The sequence below is a fragment of the Salmo salar genome, chromosome 05 (assembly GCF_965601325.2).
Source record: "Salmo salar chromosome 05, fSalSal1, whole genome shotgun sequence".
Lineage (NCBI taxonomy): Eukaryota > Metazoa > Chordata > Actinopteri > Salmoniformes > Salmonidae > Salmo > Salmo salar.
In genome coordinates, this window is record NC_138295.1 from 39,218,027 (window position 1) to 39,233,366 (window position 15,340).

Here is a 15,340-nt window from a genome sequence, read left to right on the forward strand (position 1 = left end):
AAATGTACCCGATTTAATCTGGTTACTAATCCTACCCAGTAACTAGAATATGCATATACTTATTATATATGGATAGAAAACACTCTAAAGTTTCTAAAACTGTTTGAATGGTGTCTGTGAGTATAACAGAACTCATTTGGCAGGCAAAACCCTGAGACATTTTCTGACAGGAAGTGGATACCTGATGTGTTGTATTGACTTTAAACATATCCCATTGAAAAACACAGGGGCTTAGGAATATTTTGGCACTTCCTATTGCTTCCACTAGATGTCACCAGCCTTTACAAAGTGTTTTGAGTCTTCTGGAGGGAGATCTGACCGAACAAGAGCCATGGAACGATGATGTCCCATTAGACACCTGGCGCGCGAGTTCATGTTGGGTACCCTCGTTCCAACACGTTATAAAAGAGTATGCATTCGTCCACCTTGAATATTATTCATGTTCTGGTTAAAAAAGGCCCTAATGATTTATGCTATACAACGTTTGACATGTTTGAACGAACGGAAATATATTTTTTCCCCTCGTTCATGACGAGAAGTCCGGCTGGCTTACATCATGTGCTAACGAGACGGAGATTTTTGGACATAAATGATGAGCTTTTTTGAACAAAACTACATTCGTTATGGACCTGTGATACCTGGAAGTGACATCTGATGAAGAGAATCAAAGGTAATGGATTATTTACATAGTATTTTCGATTTTAGATCTCCCCAACATGATGTCTAGTCTGTATCGCAACGCGTATTTTTCTGGGCGCAGTGCTCAGATTATTGCAAAGTGTGATTTCCCAGTAAGGTTATTTTTAAATCTGGCAAGTTGATTGCGTTCAAGAGATGTAAATCTATAATTCTTTAAATGACAATATAATATTTTACCAATGTTTTCTAATTTTAATTATTTAATTTGTGACGCTGACTTGACTGCCGGTTATTGGAGGGAAACGATTTCCTCAACATCAATGCCATAGTAAAACGCTGTTTTTGGATATAAATATGAACTTGATAGAACTAAAAATGCATGCATTGTCTAACATAATGTCCTAGGAGTGTCATCTGATGGAGATTGTAAAAGGTTAGTGCATCATTTTAGCTGGTTTTATGGTTTTGGTGACCCTGTCTTTGACTTGACAAAACATTACACACAACTCTTGTAAATGTACTGTCCTAACATACTCTAAATTTATGCTTTCGCCGTAAAACCTTTTTGAAATCGTAAAACGTGGTTAGATTAAGGAGATCTTTATCTTTCAAATGGTGTAAAATAGTTGTATTTTTGAAAAATTTGAATTTTGACATTTATTTGGATTCAAATTTGCCGCTCTTGAAATGCACCTGCTGTTGATGGAGTGCACCACGGGTGGCACGCTAGCGTCCCACCTAGCCCCAAGAGGTTAAGACACTAACAGCTTACAGACGGTAGGCAATTAAGGTCACAGTTATGAAAACTTAGGACACTAAAGAGGCCTTTCTATTGACTCTGAAAAACACCAAAAGAAAGATGCCCAGGGTCCCTGCAAGGAGGCATGAGGACTGCAGATGTGGCCAGAGCAATAAATTGCTATGTCCGTACTGTGAGACGCCTAAGACAGCACTACAGGAAGACAGGACGGACAGCTGATCGTCCTCGCAGTGGCAGACCACGTGTAACAACACCTGCACAGGATCGGTACATCCGAACATCACACCTGTGGGACTGGTACAGGATGGCAACAACACCTGCCCGAGTTACACCAGGAATGCACAATCCCTCCATCAGTGCTCAGACTGTCCGCAATAGGCTGAGAGAGGCTGGACTGAGGGCTTGTAGGCCTGTTGTAAGGCAGGTCCTCATCAGACATCACCGGCAGCAAAGTCGCCTATTGGCACAAACCCACTGTCGCTGGACCAGACAGGACTGGCAAAAAGTGCTCTTCACTGATGAGTTGCGGGTTTGTCTCACCAGGGGTGATGGTCGGATTTGCGTTTATCGTCAAAAGAATGAGCGTTACACCGAGGCCTGTACTCTGGAGTGGGATCGATTTGGAGGTGGATGGTCCGTCATGGTCTGGGGCGGTGTGTCACAGCATCATCGGACTAAGCTTGTTGTCATTGCAGGTAATCTCAACGCTGTGCGTTACAGGGAAGACATCCTCCTCCCTCATGTGGTACCCTTCCTGCAGGCTCATCCTGACATGACCCTCCAGCATGACAATGCCACCAGCCATACTGCTCGTTCTGTGCGTGATGTCCTATAAGACAGGAATGTCAGTGTTCTGCCATGGCCAGCGAAGAGCCCGGATCTCAATCCCACTGAGCACGTCTGGGACCTGTTGGATCAGAGGGTGAGGGCTAGGGCCATTCCCCCCAGAAATGTCCGGGAACTTGCAGGTGCCTTGGTGAAAGAGTGGGGTAACATCTCACAGCAAGAACTGGCACATCTGGTGCAGTCCATGAGGAGGAGAGGCACTGCAGTACTCAATGCAGCTGGTGGCCACACTAGATACTGACTGTACCTTTTGATTTTGACACCCCTTTGTTCAGGGACACATTATTCCATTTCTGTTAGTCACATGTCTGTGGAACTTGTTCAGTTTATGTCTCAGTTGTTGAATCTTGTCATGTTCATACAAATATTTACATGTTAAGTTTGCTGAAAATGAACGCAGTTGACAGTGAGAGGACGTTTCTTTTTTTGCTGAGTTTATAAAGTCACTTACCTATTGAGGATTCTTTGTTCTGTTTCACAGACCGGTGACACATTCTGTCCCCGTAGTCCTCTGGTGTCCCTCTACTCCGGAGTACAGAGCTTTCACTTCTTGCTCATTGAATTTGGCCATGACAGCCGTTTCGCCAGCCCTTTCCATGGAGACCCTCCTGCACTGAGCTTTCTGGGAATGCCCAGGACTTGGCTAGTCTGTTAGGAAATCGTCCTGCTTTTTTTAATCAACTCTTTCTCCTCCTTCTCCTTCCGCCTCTACAATTGCACTCTTTCGTTGTCTGGCTCTAAATCCATCTGAGGCACTGTCTCCATCTCAGTTTCTCCGTTTCTTTATTGACCTGCTTCAGTGTTCCAGTTACAATGTTTATGCTTTTTAGAACTCACATTAGAGTTTGGCTAAATGTTCCACTTCCAGAAATGGTAAGGGACATTTCCGTTGTAAAAGAAAACTCTGATATACCTCTTTTACATGTCTCTGACTTTTCAAAGTCATGGTTTTGTTTTGCATTCCAGGTAAGTGTCTTCCACAAAAGTGCACGTGTATCAAAAAGGCCATATAAGGTTTGTGAACCATCTAAAAAAATGCATGAAAAAAACCAAATATGTTGTGTTTCTCTTCCTCACTCTCCACCTGAGCGCCTTAGCACCTGTGAAAACAGACAAATGGCCATCAAAATCATCATGTTATTACACAGTATTATGACGGTTGTGTAGGTGTGTACCATTTACCTGTTGTCGGTCCATGTCAGTGTCATTAAGGCCAAAGAATAAAAGCTAGAGAGAAAAACAAAAAGAGGAACAAAAACTAAAAAAAAAAGAAAAGAAGAATTTTAAAGAATGGTCATAAAAGGAGAGAGAAGAAGACGAGTGTTACTGTTATCTTGAATAATTCAAACTAAACAAAAAAAGTCAGTCTACATGCTCCCATGCCCCACCACATTCATAACTATGAAACGTAGAAACTCTACATGACATATATACCTTTTCTTCTATTTCCTTTACTTGTCTCTTTTGCATCTCAATCATGTCTTCCAACTGCCTTATTCTCTGTAACGGAAACAACACAGAACCTAGAGTTCAGGAGGTCAACGTCATACCTATGACAGGCAGCATACGATAGTTCACATGGGTAATGTGTGGCCTTACGGTCTGTCATTATCTTCACAATTGAAGTAGAAAATGAAATGGTTATGGTTGCTAAACAGAGTCTGTTTCCACATATTCCCAAAAACCTGTGCTCCTACCATGTTACCATGGCAGCTGTTGCAGAGTCATAAAATCCCACTGCAGTGACAACAAGCGAGTGGAACTTTGTTCTATAAGACCAGGATCTGATGTGTTGACTGAAAGAAGATTAGAGGTAAAACCTAGAACCTTTGGTATTGGCTACACTGGCCCGGCTTCCCTCTACAACTTCCCCGTCCTTCAAAAGGGGGAATCTGCAGTTCGAACAATAACAGCGGCGGGATTGTGCTGGAGAAATGTGCCACTCTCAAACTCATGGACAGAGCTATGGATGCAGGGACTAAAAGTCTAAAAATGTTTGTAGCAACTGCAGATTGCCCCTTTAAACACAACAGGCTAATGAGAAAGAACTGGCATTTGAGACGAACACACTCCGTGTGGAATCCAAGAACCTTCACTGGTGCCATACCAGTATCTGCTCCTGATAGAGATATGATACACTGGAAGCACACTGATCACATTTGCATGGCTGACCTGAATGCTAAAAGCTGCTTAGGTCATAACCACAAGACAGCTGAGTCAGCCAGAGAGGAGGCAGGGCCTGGAAAAGAGCTGTTTTAAGGGTTGTGATTAGTGTGAGATCCTAAAATTGCAACCAGCTGGTGGAGGAGACCACTGACTGGGAAGAATCGCTCAACTGCAGGTCAGTTACAGAGAACGTTTTTTATAATTGATGTTTTTAGTAAACCGTTATGGTGTTATAGGTTAGAAAAGACGATGGTTCGTTTCTGAAGCAATGGATTGCATAAGGTTAAGATTAGGGCGGCAGGTAGCCTAGTGGTTCGAGCGTTGGGCCTGTAACCGAAAGGTTGCCGGATCGAATCCCCGAGCGGACAAGATAAAAATCCTTGGTTCTGCCCCTGAACAAGGCAGTTAAACCCACTGTTCCCCCGGTAGGCCGTCATTGTAAACTGACTTGCCTAGTTAAATAAAGTTTACGTTTAAAATACTAAAAAAAAAGGTTGAGATAAGACGTGTTACGCTGAGTGTAAGACTTTTAGTTACGAGGTGAGACGTATGAAGACGATTAGAACAAGGATAGGTCTTCTGTGAAATGCTGACGTTTGGCGGGATACACAAAACATAAGCCCTCACACACACACAAAAGCAGGAGCGACACTGCATCTTTATACAAATACACCAACACTCATACTGACACGCATGCACCTAGAGGGAGGGAGGGATACTGCATCTTTTCTCTGTGGCGGCTGCAGGTCAAGGCCTCTCCTTACCTGCTGGGCCTGCTGTAGGAGCTCCATGCGCTCCTGTAAGATCTGACTGTCATACTGGCGGCTCTGCCTGAGTATCTGCCTCCGCAGTTTGTCCACGGCTAGCCCCAGCTCCTCCCTCTGCCTGTCGGACAGAGACTCTGCCACCGCACGCCCCCCGGGCTCCTGCTGCAGAGCGTTATACAGCGTAGCCTCCAGCTCCGCGATCCTCTGTCGTACAGCCACACACACACACACACACACACACACACACACACACACACACACACACACACACACACACACACACACACACACACACACACACACACACACACACACACACACACACACACACACACACACACACACACACCACTGTGATCATGGCATAGATGGAAAACACTGTTCCACTTTATATCTAGTGTTGCTATAATGATGTGCTGTTCATGGCAATTGCATGGTAACTAAAGTGTAGGTACTAAGTACACTTTGTTACATAGTACTTACAACTATGTCTTATTACGCCAGTGTAGTTACCATGTAAATACATGCTTCTACTGACACAATATAAAGTGGAACTAAAAACACAAATACACACCAAAAAAAAAAACACTGAATAAAATGTATAAATGGAAGTGAATGCTACATACTCTTACTGTTAACTGACTTTAAATGTGTTAACACTCGCAAGGCTGCCGGCCCAGATGACATCCCTAGCCGCGTCCTCAGAGCATGCGCAGACCAGCTGGCTGGTGTGTTTACGGACATATTCAATCACTCCCTATCCCAGTCTGTGGTCCCCACATGCTTCAAGATGGACACCATTGTTCCTGTTCACAAGAAAGCTCAGGTAACTGAACTAAATGACTATCGTCCCGTTGCACTCACTTCTGTCATCATGAAGTGCTTTGAGAGACTAGTCAAGGAGCATATCACTTCCACCCTACCTGATACCCTAGACCCACTCCAATTTGCTTACCACCCCAATAGGTCCACTGACGATGCAATCGCCATCACACTGCACACTGCCCTATCCCATCTAGACAAGAGGAATACCTAGGTAAGAATGCTGTTCATTGACTCAGCTCAGCATTTAATACCATAGTACCCTCCAAACTCGTCATTAAGTTCGAGACCCTGGGTCTCGACCCCGCCTTGTGCAACTGGGTCCTGGACTTTGACAGCCCCCCCAGGTGGTGAGGGTAGGAAACAACATATCCACCCCGCTGATCCTCAACACTGGGGCCCCACAAGGGTGCGTTCTCAGCCCTCTCCTGTACTCACTGTTCACCCATGACTGCGTGGCCAAGCACGGTTCCAACTCAATCATCAAGTTTGCAGATGACACTACAGTTTTATGCTCGATTAGCAACAACGACGAGACGGCCTACAGGGAGGATGTGAGGGCCCTCGGAGTGTGGTGTCAGGAAAATAACCTCACACTCAATGTCAACAAAACAAAGGAGATGATCGTGGACTTCAGGAAACAGCAGAGGGAGCAGCCCCCTATCCACATTGACGGGACAGTAGTGGAGAAGGTGGAAAGTTTTAAGTTCCTTGGCATACACATCACGGACAAAATGAAATGGTCCACCCACACAGACAGCGTGGTGAAGAAGACGCAAAAGCGCCTCTTCAACCTCAGGAGACTGAAGAAATTTGGCTTGTCACCAAAAACACTCAAACTTTTACAAGTGCACAATCGAGAGCATCCTGTCGGGCTGTATCACCGCCTGGTATGGCAACTGCACCGCCCTCAACCACAAAGCTCTCCAGAGGGTAGTGAGGTCTGCACAACGCATCACCAGGGGGCAAACTACCTGCCTTGTCACAGGAAGGCCAAAACGATCATCAAGGACAACAACCACCTGAGCCACAGCCTGTTCACCCTGGTATCATCCAGAGGCGAGGTCAGTACAGGTGCATCAAAGCTGGGACCGAGAGACTGAAAAACAGCTTCTATCTCAAGGCCATCAGACTGTTAAACAGCCATCCCTAACATAGAGAGGCTGCTGTCAACACACAGACTCAAATCTCTGGCCACTTTAATAAATGGACGTAATAAAAGGTATTACTAGTCACCTTAAATAACGGCACTTTAATAATGTTTACATATCCTACATTACTCATCTCATATGTATATACTGCTCTATACCATCTACTGCATCTTGCCTATGCCGCATGGCCATCGCTCATCCATATATTTATAAGTACATATTCTTATTCATCCCTTACAGTTGTTAGATTACTAGATTGTTAGATTTCTTGTTCGATATTACTGCACTGTCGGAACTAGAAGCACAAGCACTTCGCTACACTCGCATTAACATCTGCTAACCATGTGTATGTGACCAATACAATTTGATTTGACTTGTATAGTGGCAGTGAGTCTTGAATCCAGTTAGGGATTTGAAGAACATAAAACATATGGGCTTTTTAAGCCTTTACTCTGTACTCAGGCATTCACACATCTATAGCCTACGTTTGTTCCCTCCAAAACACCTTCTCATTAGAATTACACATTTCACTCAGGCATTATGTCTTAAAGTACTAGCGATATGTCTGAACAGTGAACGCTCAGCCATACTTCCCCACTCAGTAGGGCATGTCTCTTTCTGTCCTTTAGTACCCAGTGCAAACAGGGATTCATTGAGGTAAAAGATGCAGTATCCCGACAACACAAACTCAAACAGGGTTTGGTCTCTGGGTTCGTGATGTTTGATGGTTTTACATCAGCTAGAGGGCTGACAGTGTGTCTAGATGAAGGCCTACAACATGCTCACACTTTATGAAACTAAATGTTATCTTGATTAGAACTGGTGCTCGATAATATAATGACCATTGGGTTTTTATAATATTAGAACAATAAATGCCATTCAGCAGATACTTTTATCCAAAGCGACTTAGTCATGTGTGGATACATTTTTACGTACGGGTGGTCCCAGGAATCGAACCCACTATCCTAACATTAAAGGCACCATGTTCTACCAACTGAGCTACAGAGGACAACCACCCATGTTCCTACAAGCAGGAGACAGCTGTAGAGTAACCCTCCTGTCCCACCGTGCTGCTGTGTCGTACCATGTAGGCCTGATCCAGGGCCTGCTTCCTGTAGTCCAGCTCCTCCTCCAGGAAGCCCTTCTGCTTACTGAACAGGTCCTGGAACAGCCACAGCACAGAGGATATGACATCCCAGGATTTGACATCACACGATATGATTTCACATCATGACAACGGTGTCGTGTGCTGTATGTGGAAGTTGTAAAAGAACCACTGATGCGTGTTCAGATACGTTTGTCTTTTTTCCCCCTCACCTTCTCATTCTCCAGGTCAATCATCTTCTGGGTCAGGGCTGCCTCTGTGCTGTCTATCTGCTTTAACCACTATGGAGAGAGAGATAATTCATTCCACAGTAGATAATGGATATGACCAGTAGGTGTCAGTAAAGTCAGGCTGAGTGGTGATGAGGAGGAGGAGGGACTGACCTTCTCACACATCGAGAGAACCGTCCCCGCCTGAATGACGACAACCTGCTCCTCGTTACGCAAGTTCTGGAGAGGTGAAGAGGAAGAGGAGAAAAGAAAGGGATAGAGGACGGGGGAAAAGAATGAAAGTATTTAAGGTTTTAATTGAGAAGTAAAATTAGCAGTGTGAATGGTACTAAAAGCATTAGGAAGAGTGGAGACTAATGTGAACTCACCCCATTATCTCCCAGGATATCCAGCTTCTTCATCAGATCTGGAATAACCACGTCCTAAAGAGGGTTCACACATCCAGTTCATATAGGGAGAGAGAGAGAGAGGGGAAGAGCGAGACAGAGAGAGAGAGATACCTTGATGCCCTCCTGATGACAGTATATCTGCAGAGCGCTGTTGGTGTTCTCTGGGAAGGTGGTCATGTGGAAGCCCATGGCTGGAGACCTGCGTTCCCTCTCCTATTGGACAACACAGACAGTTAACCCCACCCTCATACACACAGAGTCCTCCCCATCCACTTCATGTGCCACAAAAGTCAGTCCCCTAGAGAGACAGCACAATCCAACTAACATTCTGATTGGGTAGGTTGGTGAGTGAGACTGATAGTGAATGGGTCATGGTTGGGAACTGAACTGAATGATGTAATGATGCACAGTACTTACATGATGAGGATAGCATGCTCAGAATCTGTCCAAATAAGGTGGGTGGAGAAACATGTTTTTAAAGGTGACGCAAACCAAAGCAAAATGGGGTTTTAAAACATCTTCAAATGTATGAGTGTGTAAGTGATTGAAGATCTTTGGGTCCGTTACGGGTCCAACCCTTCCTTAGGAGTCTGTGTATTATGAGTTGATTTGATCTCATCTTGAAGTGAGAGTATATCCTATGATGTCATAACGAAAGACACTGATCCTACATCAGTTGTTGAAACAAGTGAAACCTGAAAAAGGTGGAAAGCTATGCAGTCAATCTTCTGTTGAGAACACTAAAAGAATCCAGGACATGTGTGACTAATGGTTTGAAAGTCATGTATACAACTGAAATAAAATAAATACGTTTTTTTAATGAAAGTAAATAAAACTTAAGAACTACATGCAGGGAGGGGAGACAAATGAACAAAGATGGGGTGGATGGTGAACTTAAATACATTTTATTCCATACAAATTTATATTCATCTCACTTAAGACAACATTCTTGTACATATTTCAATAAAAAAAAATACAAGTTTCCAGTTCAGTGGGGATGGTAAGGCAGTCAGAAAGCAAAACGAGGAAATACAGGGTACATACAATGGGTCGAAGCACAGTAGGGTGTGTGTGTGTGTGTGTGTGTGTGTGTGTGTGTGTGTGTGTGTGTGTGTGTATATTCTGGTCACTGTATGTAGGTCCTGCGTCGGGTGTGCAGGCCGGTGTCACCCCCTGGGGGCAGTTTGATGGTTGTACACTCTCTTACTTCCAGCTCTAGCACTCTGAATTCCAGCAGCTCATTCTGGTCCCTTGAGTCCTGCACCTCTGCCTGCAGCTTCGACTCAGCCTGCTGTAACACACACATCTACAAACACACAAACACACACACGTATTTCCCACCACTTGACATCATTTATCTATTAAAGTATACACTCAAAATGCGCCATATCCTCGTGTCCTTTCCTTCCAGATGGCTCACAGGACAGTGTTGAGTGACAGAGGAAGTAGGAGGTGTCTTACCTTCTCATGGAGTTCCTGATTGGCCCTGATGAGGTACTGCTTCTCCTCCACCCACTTAGAGTCCTGGAGAAACATACAGTCACACACACACACACACACACACACACACACACACACACACACACACACACGTCTCAGAAGAAAACAAAAGCATCACAACACAGAATCACAGGGGAGAAAAGAGAACCATGCCACCCAGAAGGGATACTGAACATGCATAAGCACCAAAACACTAACAGATCCAGCCCGACCTGCTCAGTCCTAGCCCAAACCAGCTGGTTTACAACAGAGACCCACAAGCCCAAAATAAGTGAAATAATGATTTCAAACAGTGAACAACATACATGCATTCACAAGACAAACAAAAGAACCTGGTGTAGCATGGCTTTATTGAACCAAAATGAAAACAGTTTGGAAGGCCACCACCAGTATTACAGTGAACAACATGGTGATCAGCGGAACAGGAATATTGAGCCCCCCCAGAGGTGCAGCAAGCAGTGCAACAAGGCCACAGTGACACAAACAGGTAACACGCAGTAAACCAATGTGACGCATGCAGCAGGTAACAGAGAATGATAGGAGGTAGCTAGGAGTTCTGAACTCTGTGAAACGCTGCCCAGTCTTCGATCTGTTCAGTCTAATGAAATCATTCTGAGCATTCAACAATCAGATTGAACAATGATGTGATCTGCATTTGGTATACATTGGTTTTGACCCCAAATCCAGATACTCTTCACTACATATATTTCACTCTGTGATTTTACAAATGTGACTGCTTAAAACATGGAAATAATCAAATTGACATATCTTTACAGAGGATTGTAATAAGATGATTTCCACATAATGTGATAAAAAAACAAACATTTATCAACCTCGTGTCTGTCATAGTCATGTCTGTAAATGGTGTCATTTGGTATGATTGGTGGATTTGTTTGGCATGACGTAACATTCAATCAATTTGATCATGTGTAGATTAATGCCGATTCGCTCTTTTCCAGTGAAAATAGACTATATAAAAAGGTCTGGAAAAAAAACTGTCAACAATGGTTGGAGCATGCAAATAGGGCAGACTTGTGACATCAGAGCGTCATCACAGGATTCTGCAGCAGATCCGGTCGGCGTAGCACCAGGCCAAAAACAAAGCCCCCAGACAGACAAGCAGCAGGGTCAATGAGAGCGGAGCAGCCAGGGACCTCCCAGTCTTCTCCCCGCCCCTTTTCTCTTTTACCTGCCCCCTCTCAGCCAATGCCTTCTCCAGGTCGCCAATCTTTGCCTGGCAGCCTATTAGATCCGCCTGCAACTGCTCACGGTTCTGCGGGACCAGGTACAGAGGCCAGAGTCAAATTAGTTGAATCGAGTTAGTGCTGAGCTGGAACAAAAGCCTCTACATCCTGCAGCCCTTCAACACCAAAGAACGTTAATCTTGTACTCCTCATGTTTTGAGACAGTGATGGTCACATCAGGAGTTTATGGATAGAGTTTAGGGGAAGGTGTTAGGGGTTATGAGGAGGTAGGCGTTAAAGGTTAAAGCTACTAACCCTGGCTTCTCTCTCAGCGTCGTGCGACCCCCCAGCCTGTTCCTGCAGGAGGGCGTAGGCCCGCTGGAGAGCCTGGTACTCTCTGGTCAGCTGTCTGAACCTCAGTTCTGCCTCTTCACGAGATACACCCTGGAGGAACAGAGACGGGGTCAAACACACACCTGAACACCATTAAATTTGCGCAAGCGTTTACTTACTTACAGCTGAAAAATGCATTGAAAATATAGGGAATGTTACTTTATTCAGTGAGAAGGGCCATCAGCGTTTACACACCAATTTATTTTACCACTACACCACTGCTAAACAGCAAATACACAAACACACAACCCTTTTCTCACTTATCGCTCTTCCGTGACCTGGAAACCAATGAGTGGTCTAGGAGTGTCAATTCAATAATAGGCTAACGGAAGACTGTCCTCACCTCTTCAATAGTCTCCTTTTCGTGAGGAAGCACAAGTGTATCCTACCTGAGTTTTGAAATCTGCCACAGCCCCTTTAAAATCAGCTACTGTTTTCTTGAATGAGTAACGCATGCAAACATTTAAAAACGATATGCTACTTATCCTTTTTATCTAGAAAATGTCTTGCACAACCAGCTACATTTATTCAGCAATTTAGAAATGTATTTTGGGATTCCACCCTGTAAAGATGATTTGCCTGATGACGCACAATTGGAGAAGGAGAGTTATTTAATTTCAAAAGGATGCCAGAAAGGACGGAGGAGAGAGGATGCAGGAGTTGAGCAAATCCAATTGAGTAAAGGCCACAGACACACACTTACGTCTTCCAGGTCCTCCTCGGGTGTAGCGGGGGTACGGTCTGTGAGGTCAGTGATGTAAGAGGTCAGAGAGGACGTTTCAGAGTCCAGAGACTCCTCGTCAAATCCAAAATACGTCTCCACAACATGCCTCTGGAGGGGGAGAGAAAGAGAGAGAGAGAGAGAGCGAGAGAAGGTGTGGGGGGGGGGGGGACGGCAAGGGGGAGAGAGGATCTGTAACATTGATTTGCACACTCACAAAAATGGTAGGAGAAAATTCAAAAACACACATCCAATATTATACAGAACACTCACATAGTGCCTACTGAAAGTCTACCCATCCCTTAATCAGATGTGGCTGCCTTAAAATTAAATCTAAAAAGGGATTACACTTTCCTACAGATCTAAACAACCTACTCCATACTTTAAAGTTAAACTTTTTGTTGTTGTTGTTATTAATACAAAATGGAGATGAGTGTGAAGAAATGCAATCAATACAAGAGTTAATACTTGGTGGAAGAACCGTTACAGCTGTGAATCATTTTGAATAAGATTCTACCAACCTTGCACAACTCTGAGGGCAACATACAGTATATCAATTGTTTTTGTCAAAAATGCTCAAGCTCAGGAAATTTTGTTTGGGAATCATTGACGGAGAGCAATATTCCAAGCTTGTCTCTGACTTCCAAGCAAATTTAAGTCAGGACTGAGACTGGACCACTCAGGAACACTCAACACCTCTTGGAAAGCCATGTCATTGGCATTAACTTTTGTGTAATTGTTCACCTTAAAAATAAAACTCTATCCCAGGATTAGGTATTCAAATCCAATATAGCACAACACAGAGTGAAACCCTCTGTATTGTCTAGTATTGTGGTGGCAGCATACCATATGCGTGTCGTCGGCAGGGACTGAGGAATTTATCAGGATAAAAATAAATACGAAAGGAGCAAAGCCCAGGTAAAAAGAATGAGGAAAACCCATTGTAGAATTCTGAAAACCAAAACCCTGAGACAATTACATGTTTCAGCTGTAAAATTACACAAATTTTAATGCCAAAGACACTCCAGAATGGCTTTTCAAGAGGTGTTGAATCTTCCAGAATGGTCCAATCTCAGTCTGGACTTAGATCTGTGGGAAAATCAGAGACAAGGTTTGAATATTGCTGTCCGTCAATGATCCCCAACCAAATGTACTGACCTTGAGCAATTTTGTCAAAAACAATGGATATACAGTATGTTGCCCCAAGAGTTGTGCAGAGTTGGTAGAATCGTATTTAAAATTATTCACAGCTGGGAAAGGTGCTTCCACCAATTATTAACTCTGATTTTTTTTATTACATTTGGAAAAACGTTCTAATATTTTTCTTTCACTTTGAAAGTGTGGAGTAGGTTGTGAAGATCGGTAGGGGAAAAAAACAACATGTAAGGCTGTGCAAGAGGTGTGTGGACTTTCACCAGCGACTGTAGACAGTCCATCAACCTCGGAAGAATCACTTCCATATTCCTTACCATCGGATTACGAAACCAAAACTCTCCTCACAATATTCTCTAAAAAAGGAAAGGTCTAATCTCGTCCCTCCCATTGATCTTATAGACTCAACAACATTATTTAAAAACACCGTATCCTTCCCGTTGTGTTCAGGTCCAATCCACTGAGACAGCTCAAATGGTTACTATACTACAATAAAGTCCTTACCGTCGTGTTTGTAGGTCATCTCCTGACAACCAGAGAAGTAGAGACAGACCATAGCACACAGGCCGATAAAGAAGGAGAAGTAGAGGATGAGCTGGAAGTACTCATACATACTGCTGTTATACTAGAACCTGTTATACTAGAACCCCCCCGACAAATCTAGTACCTTCCGAGGCAATCTACACTGTACGTGCCAGTCCTCGAGCACTGAGCTCTGACGCACAACCGTGTCTCAGTCGCGCACTCCGCAGACAAAGACGGAGCGAGAGAGAGGAGCGTTAACTAGCATTCACTCCTCCCAGGGGAAAAAGAAAACTATATTAAAGATCGTCCAGTTTCCAGGCCTGCGGGGTAGCAGTGGAATACTTTTCCGTTCCAGTCAAACTCTTTCCATAAGCGTGTTCTGTTCCATTGCCAGTTTGAGAGTCCTAATTGACGTTTTCGGTTTGAGAGCAATAGTCTCAATAACCCTCCCAGTTTGAGAGTGGAGCGTTCCAATCGCCGTTTTCCGTTTCAGAGTGCGAGTCCCAATGGCTAGCTCCGGTTATAGATGCAGGGAGTGTGTTGAATCTTCCGTCACCTTCTCTCTTAACATACATCACTGACTCCGCAAACTCTATTGAGAACCCAGCCCAATTGCGCTAATCGTGCCTCCTCATCAACACCTTATCTACCTATCATTCTGAGCTGAACAACAGGTGTCATCGTTCCCCTATGAGCCCAATTATAAACACACAGTCACACAGTTGCGCGCACACAAACTACACAAAGACAACTCAAAAAAACACACATAGTTCCCCATTGAGCCCAATTGAGCCCAATTACACAGAACCAGTGCGTCAGCATCATGGGAAGAGACAGTTGCTAAGTGACAACACCACTGGATCAACAGTGTGTGACCAGAGACAGAGAACACAACAAAGAAACGCCTAGTGCTATAAAACAACAACAACAAAAACCCGCGTACACAAACAGAAACACACAGACAGAAGGGCAAATGGAGCAGTAGTCCTA

At 44.1% G+C, this 15,340-nt stretch overlaps 2 protein-coding genes across 2 annotated transcripts in view; both read right to left on the reverse strand.

Moving 5' to 3' along the window:
• The window catches only part of jakmip1 (janus kinase and microtubule interacting protein 1), a 47,171-nt gene that overhangs the window by 12,408 nt on the left and 19,423 nt on the right, over positions 1-15,340 (reverse strand). Inside the window, exons 10-23 of the mRNA XM_014199943.3 lie at positions 12,656-12,784; positions 11,875-12,003; positions 11,565-11,648; positions 10,337-10,399; positions 10,083-10,181; positions 8,987-9,088; positions 8,855-8,908; positions 8,640-8,705; positions 8,469-8,537; positions 8,236-8,313; positions 5,176-5,382; positions 3,680-3,745; positions 3,428-3,503; positions 2,697-3,345 (exon numbers count right to left, since the gene is read on the reverse strand). Of these exons, the coding sequence (XP_014055418.1) occupies positions 3,453-3,503; positions 3,680-3,745; positions 5,176-5,382; positions 8,236-8,313; positions 8,469-8,537; positions 8,640-8,705; positions 8,855-8,908; positions 8,987-9,088; positions 10,083-10,181; positions 10,337-10,399; positions 11,565-11,648; positions 11,875-12,003; positions 12,656-12,784 (1,197 nt within the window). The 3' untranslated portion in view covers positions 2,697-3,345; positions 3,428-3,452. The remainder of the gene's footprint in view (positions 1-2,696; positions 3,346-3,427; positions 3,504-3,679; positions 3,746-5,175; positions 5,383-8,235; positions 8,314-8,468; positions 8,538-8,639; positions 8,706-8,854; positions 8,909-8,986; positions 9,089-10,082; positions 10,182-10,336; positions 10,400-11,564; positions 11,649-11,874; positions 12,004-12,655; positions 12,785-15,340) is intronic.
• Positions 11,627-15,314, reverse strand: LOC145879517 (uncharacterized). The gene is made up of 4 exons (XM_082975208.1): positions 14,330-15,314; positions 12,656-12,784; positions 11,875-12,003; positions 11,627-11,648 (listed from the first exon to the last, which is right to left on the reverse strand). Exons 1-2 carry the CDS (start codon positions 14,436-14,438, stop codon positions 12,753-12,755), a joined length of 141 nt encoding a protein of 46 aa, XP_082831334.1. The 5' UTR covers positions 14,439-15,314; the 3' UTR covers positions 11,627-11,648; positions 11,875-12,003; positions 12,656-12,752.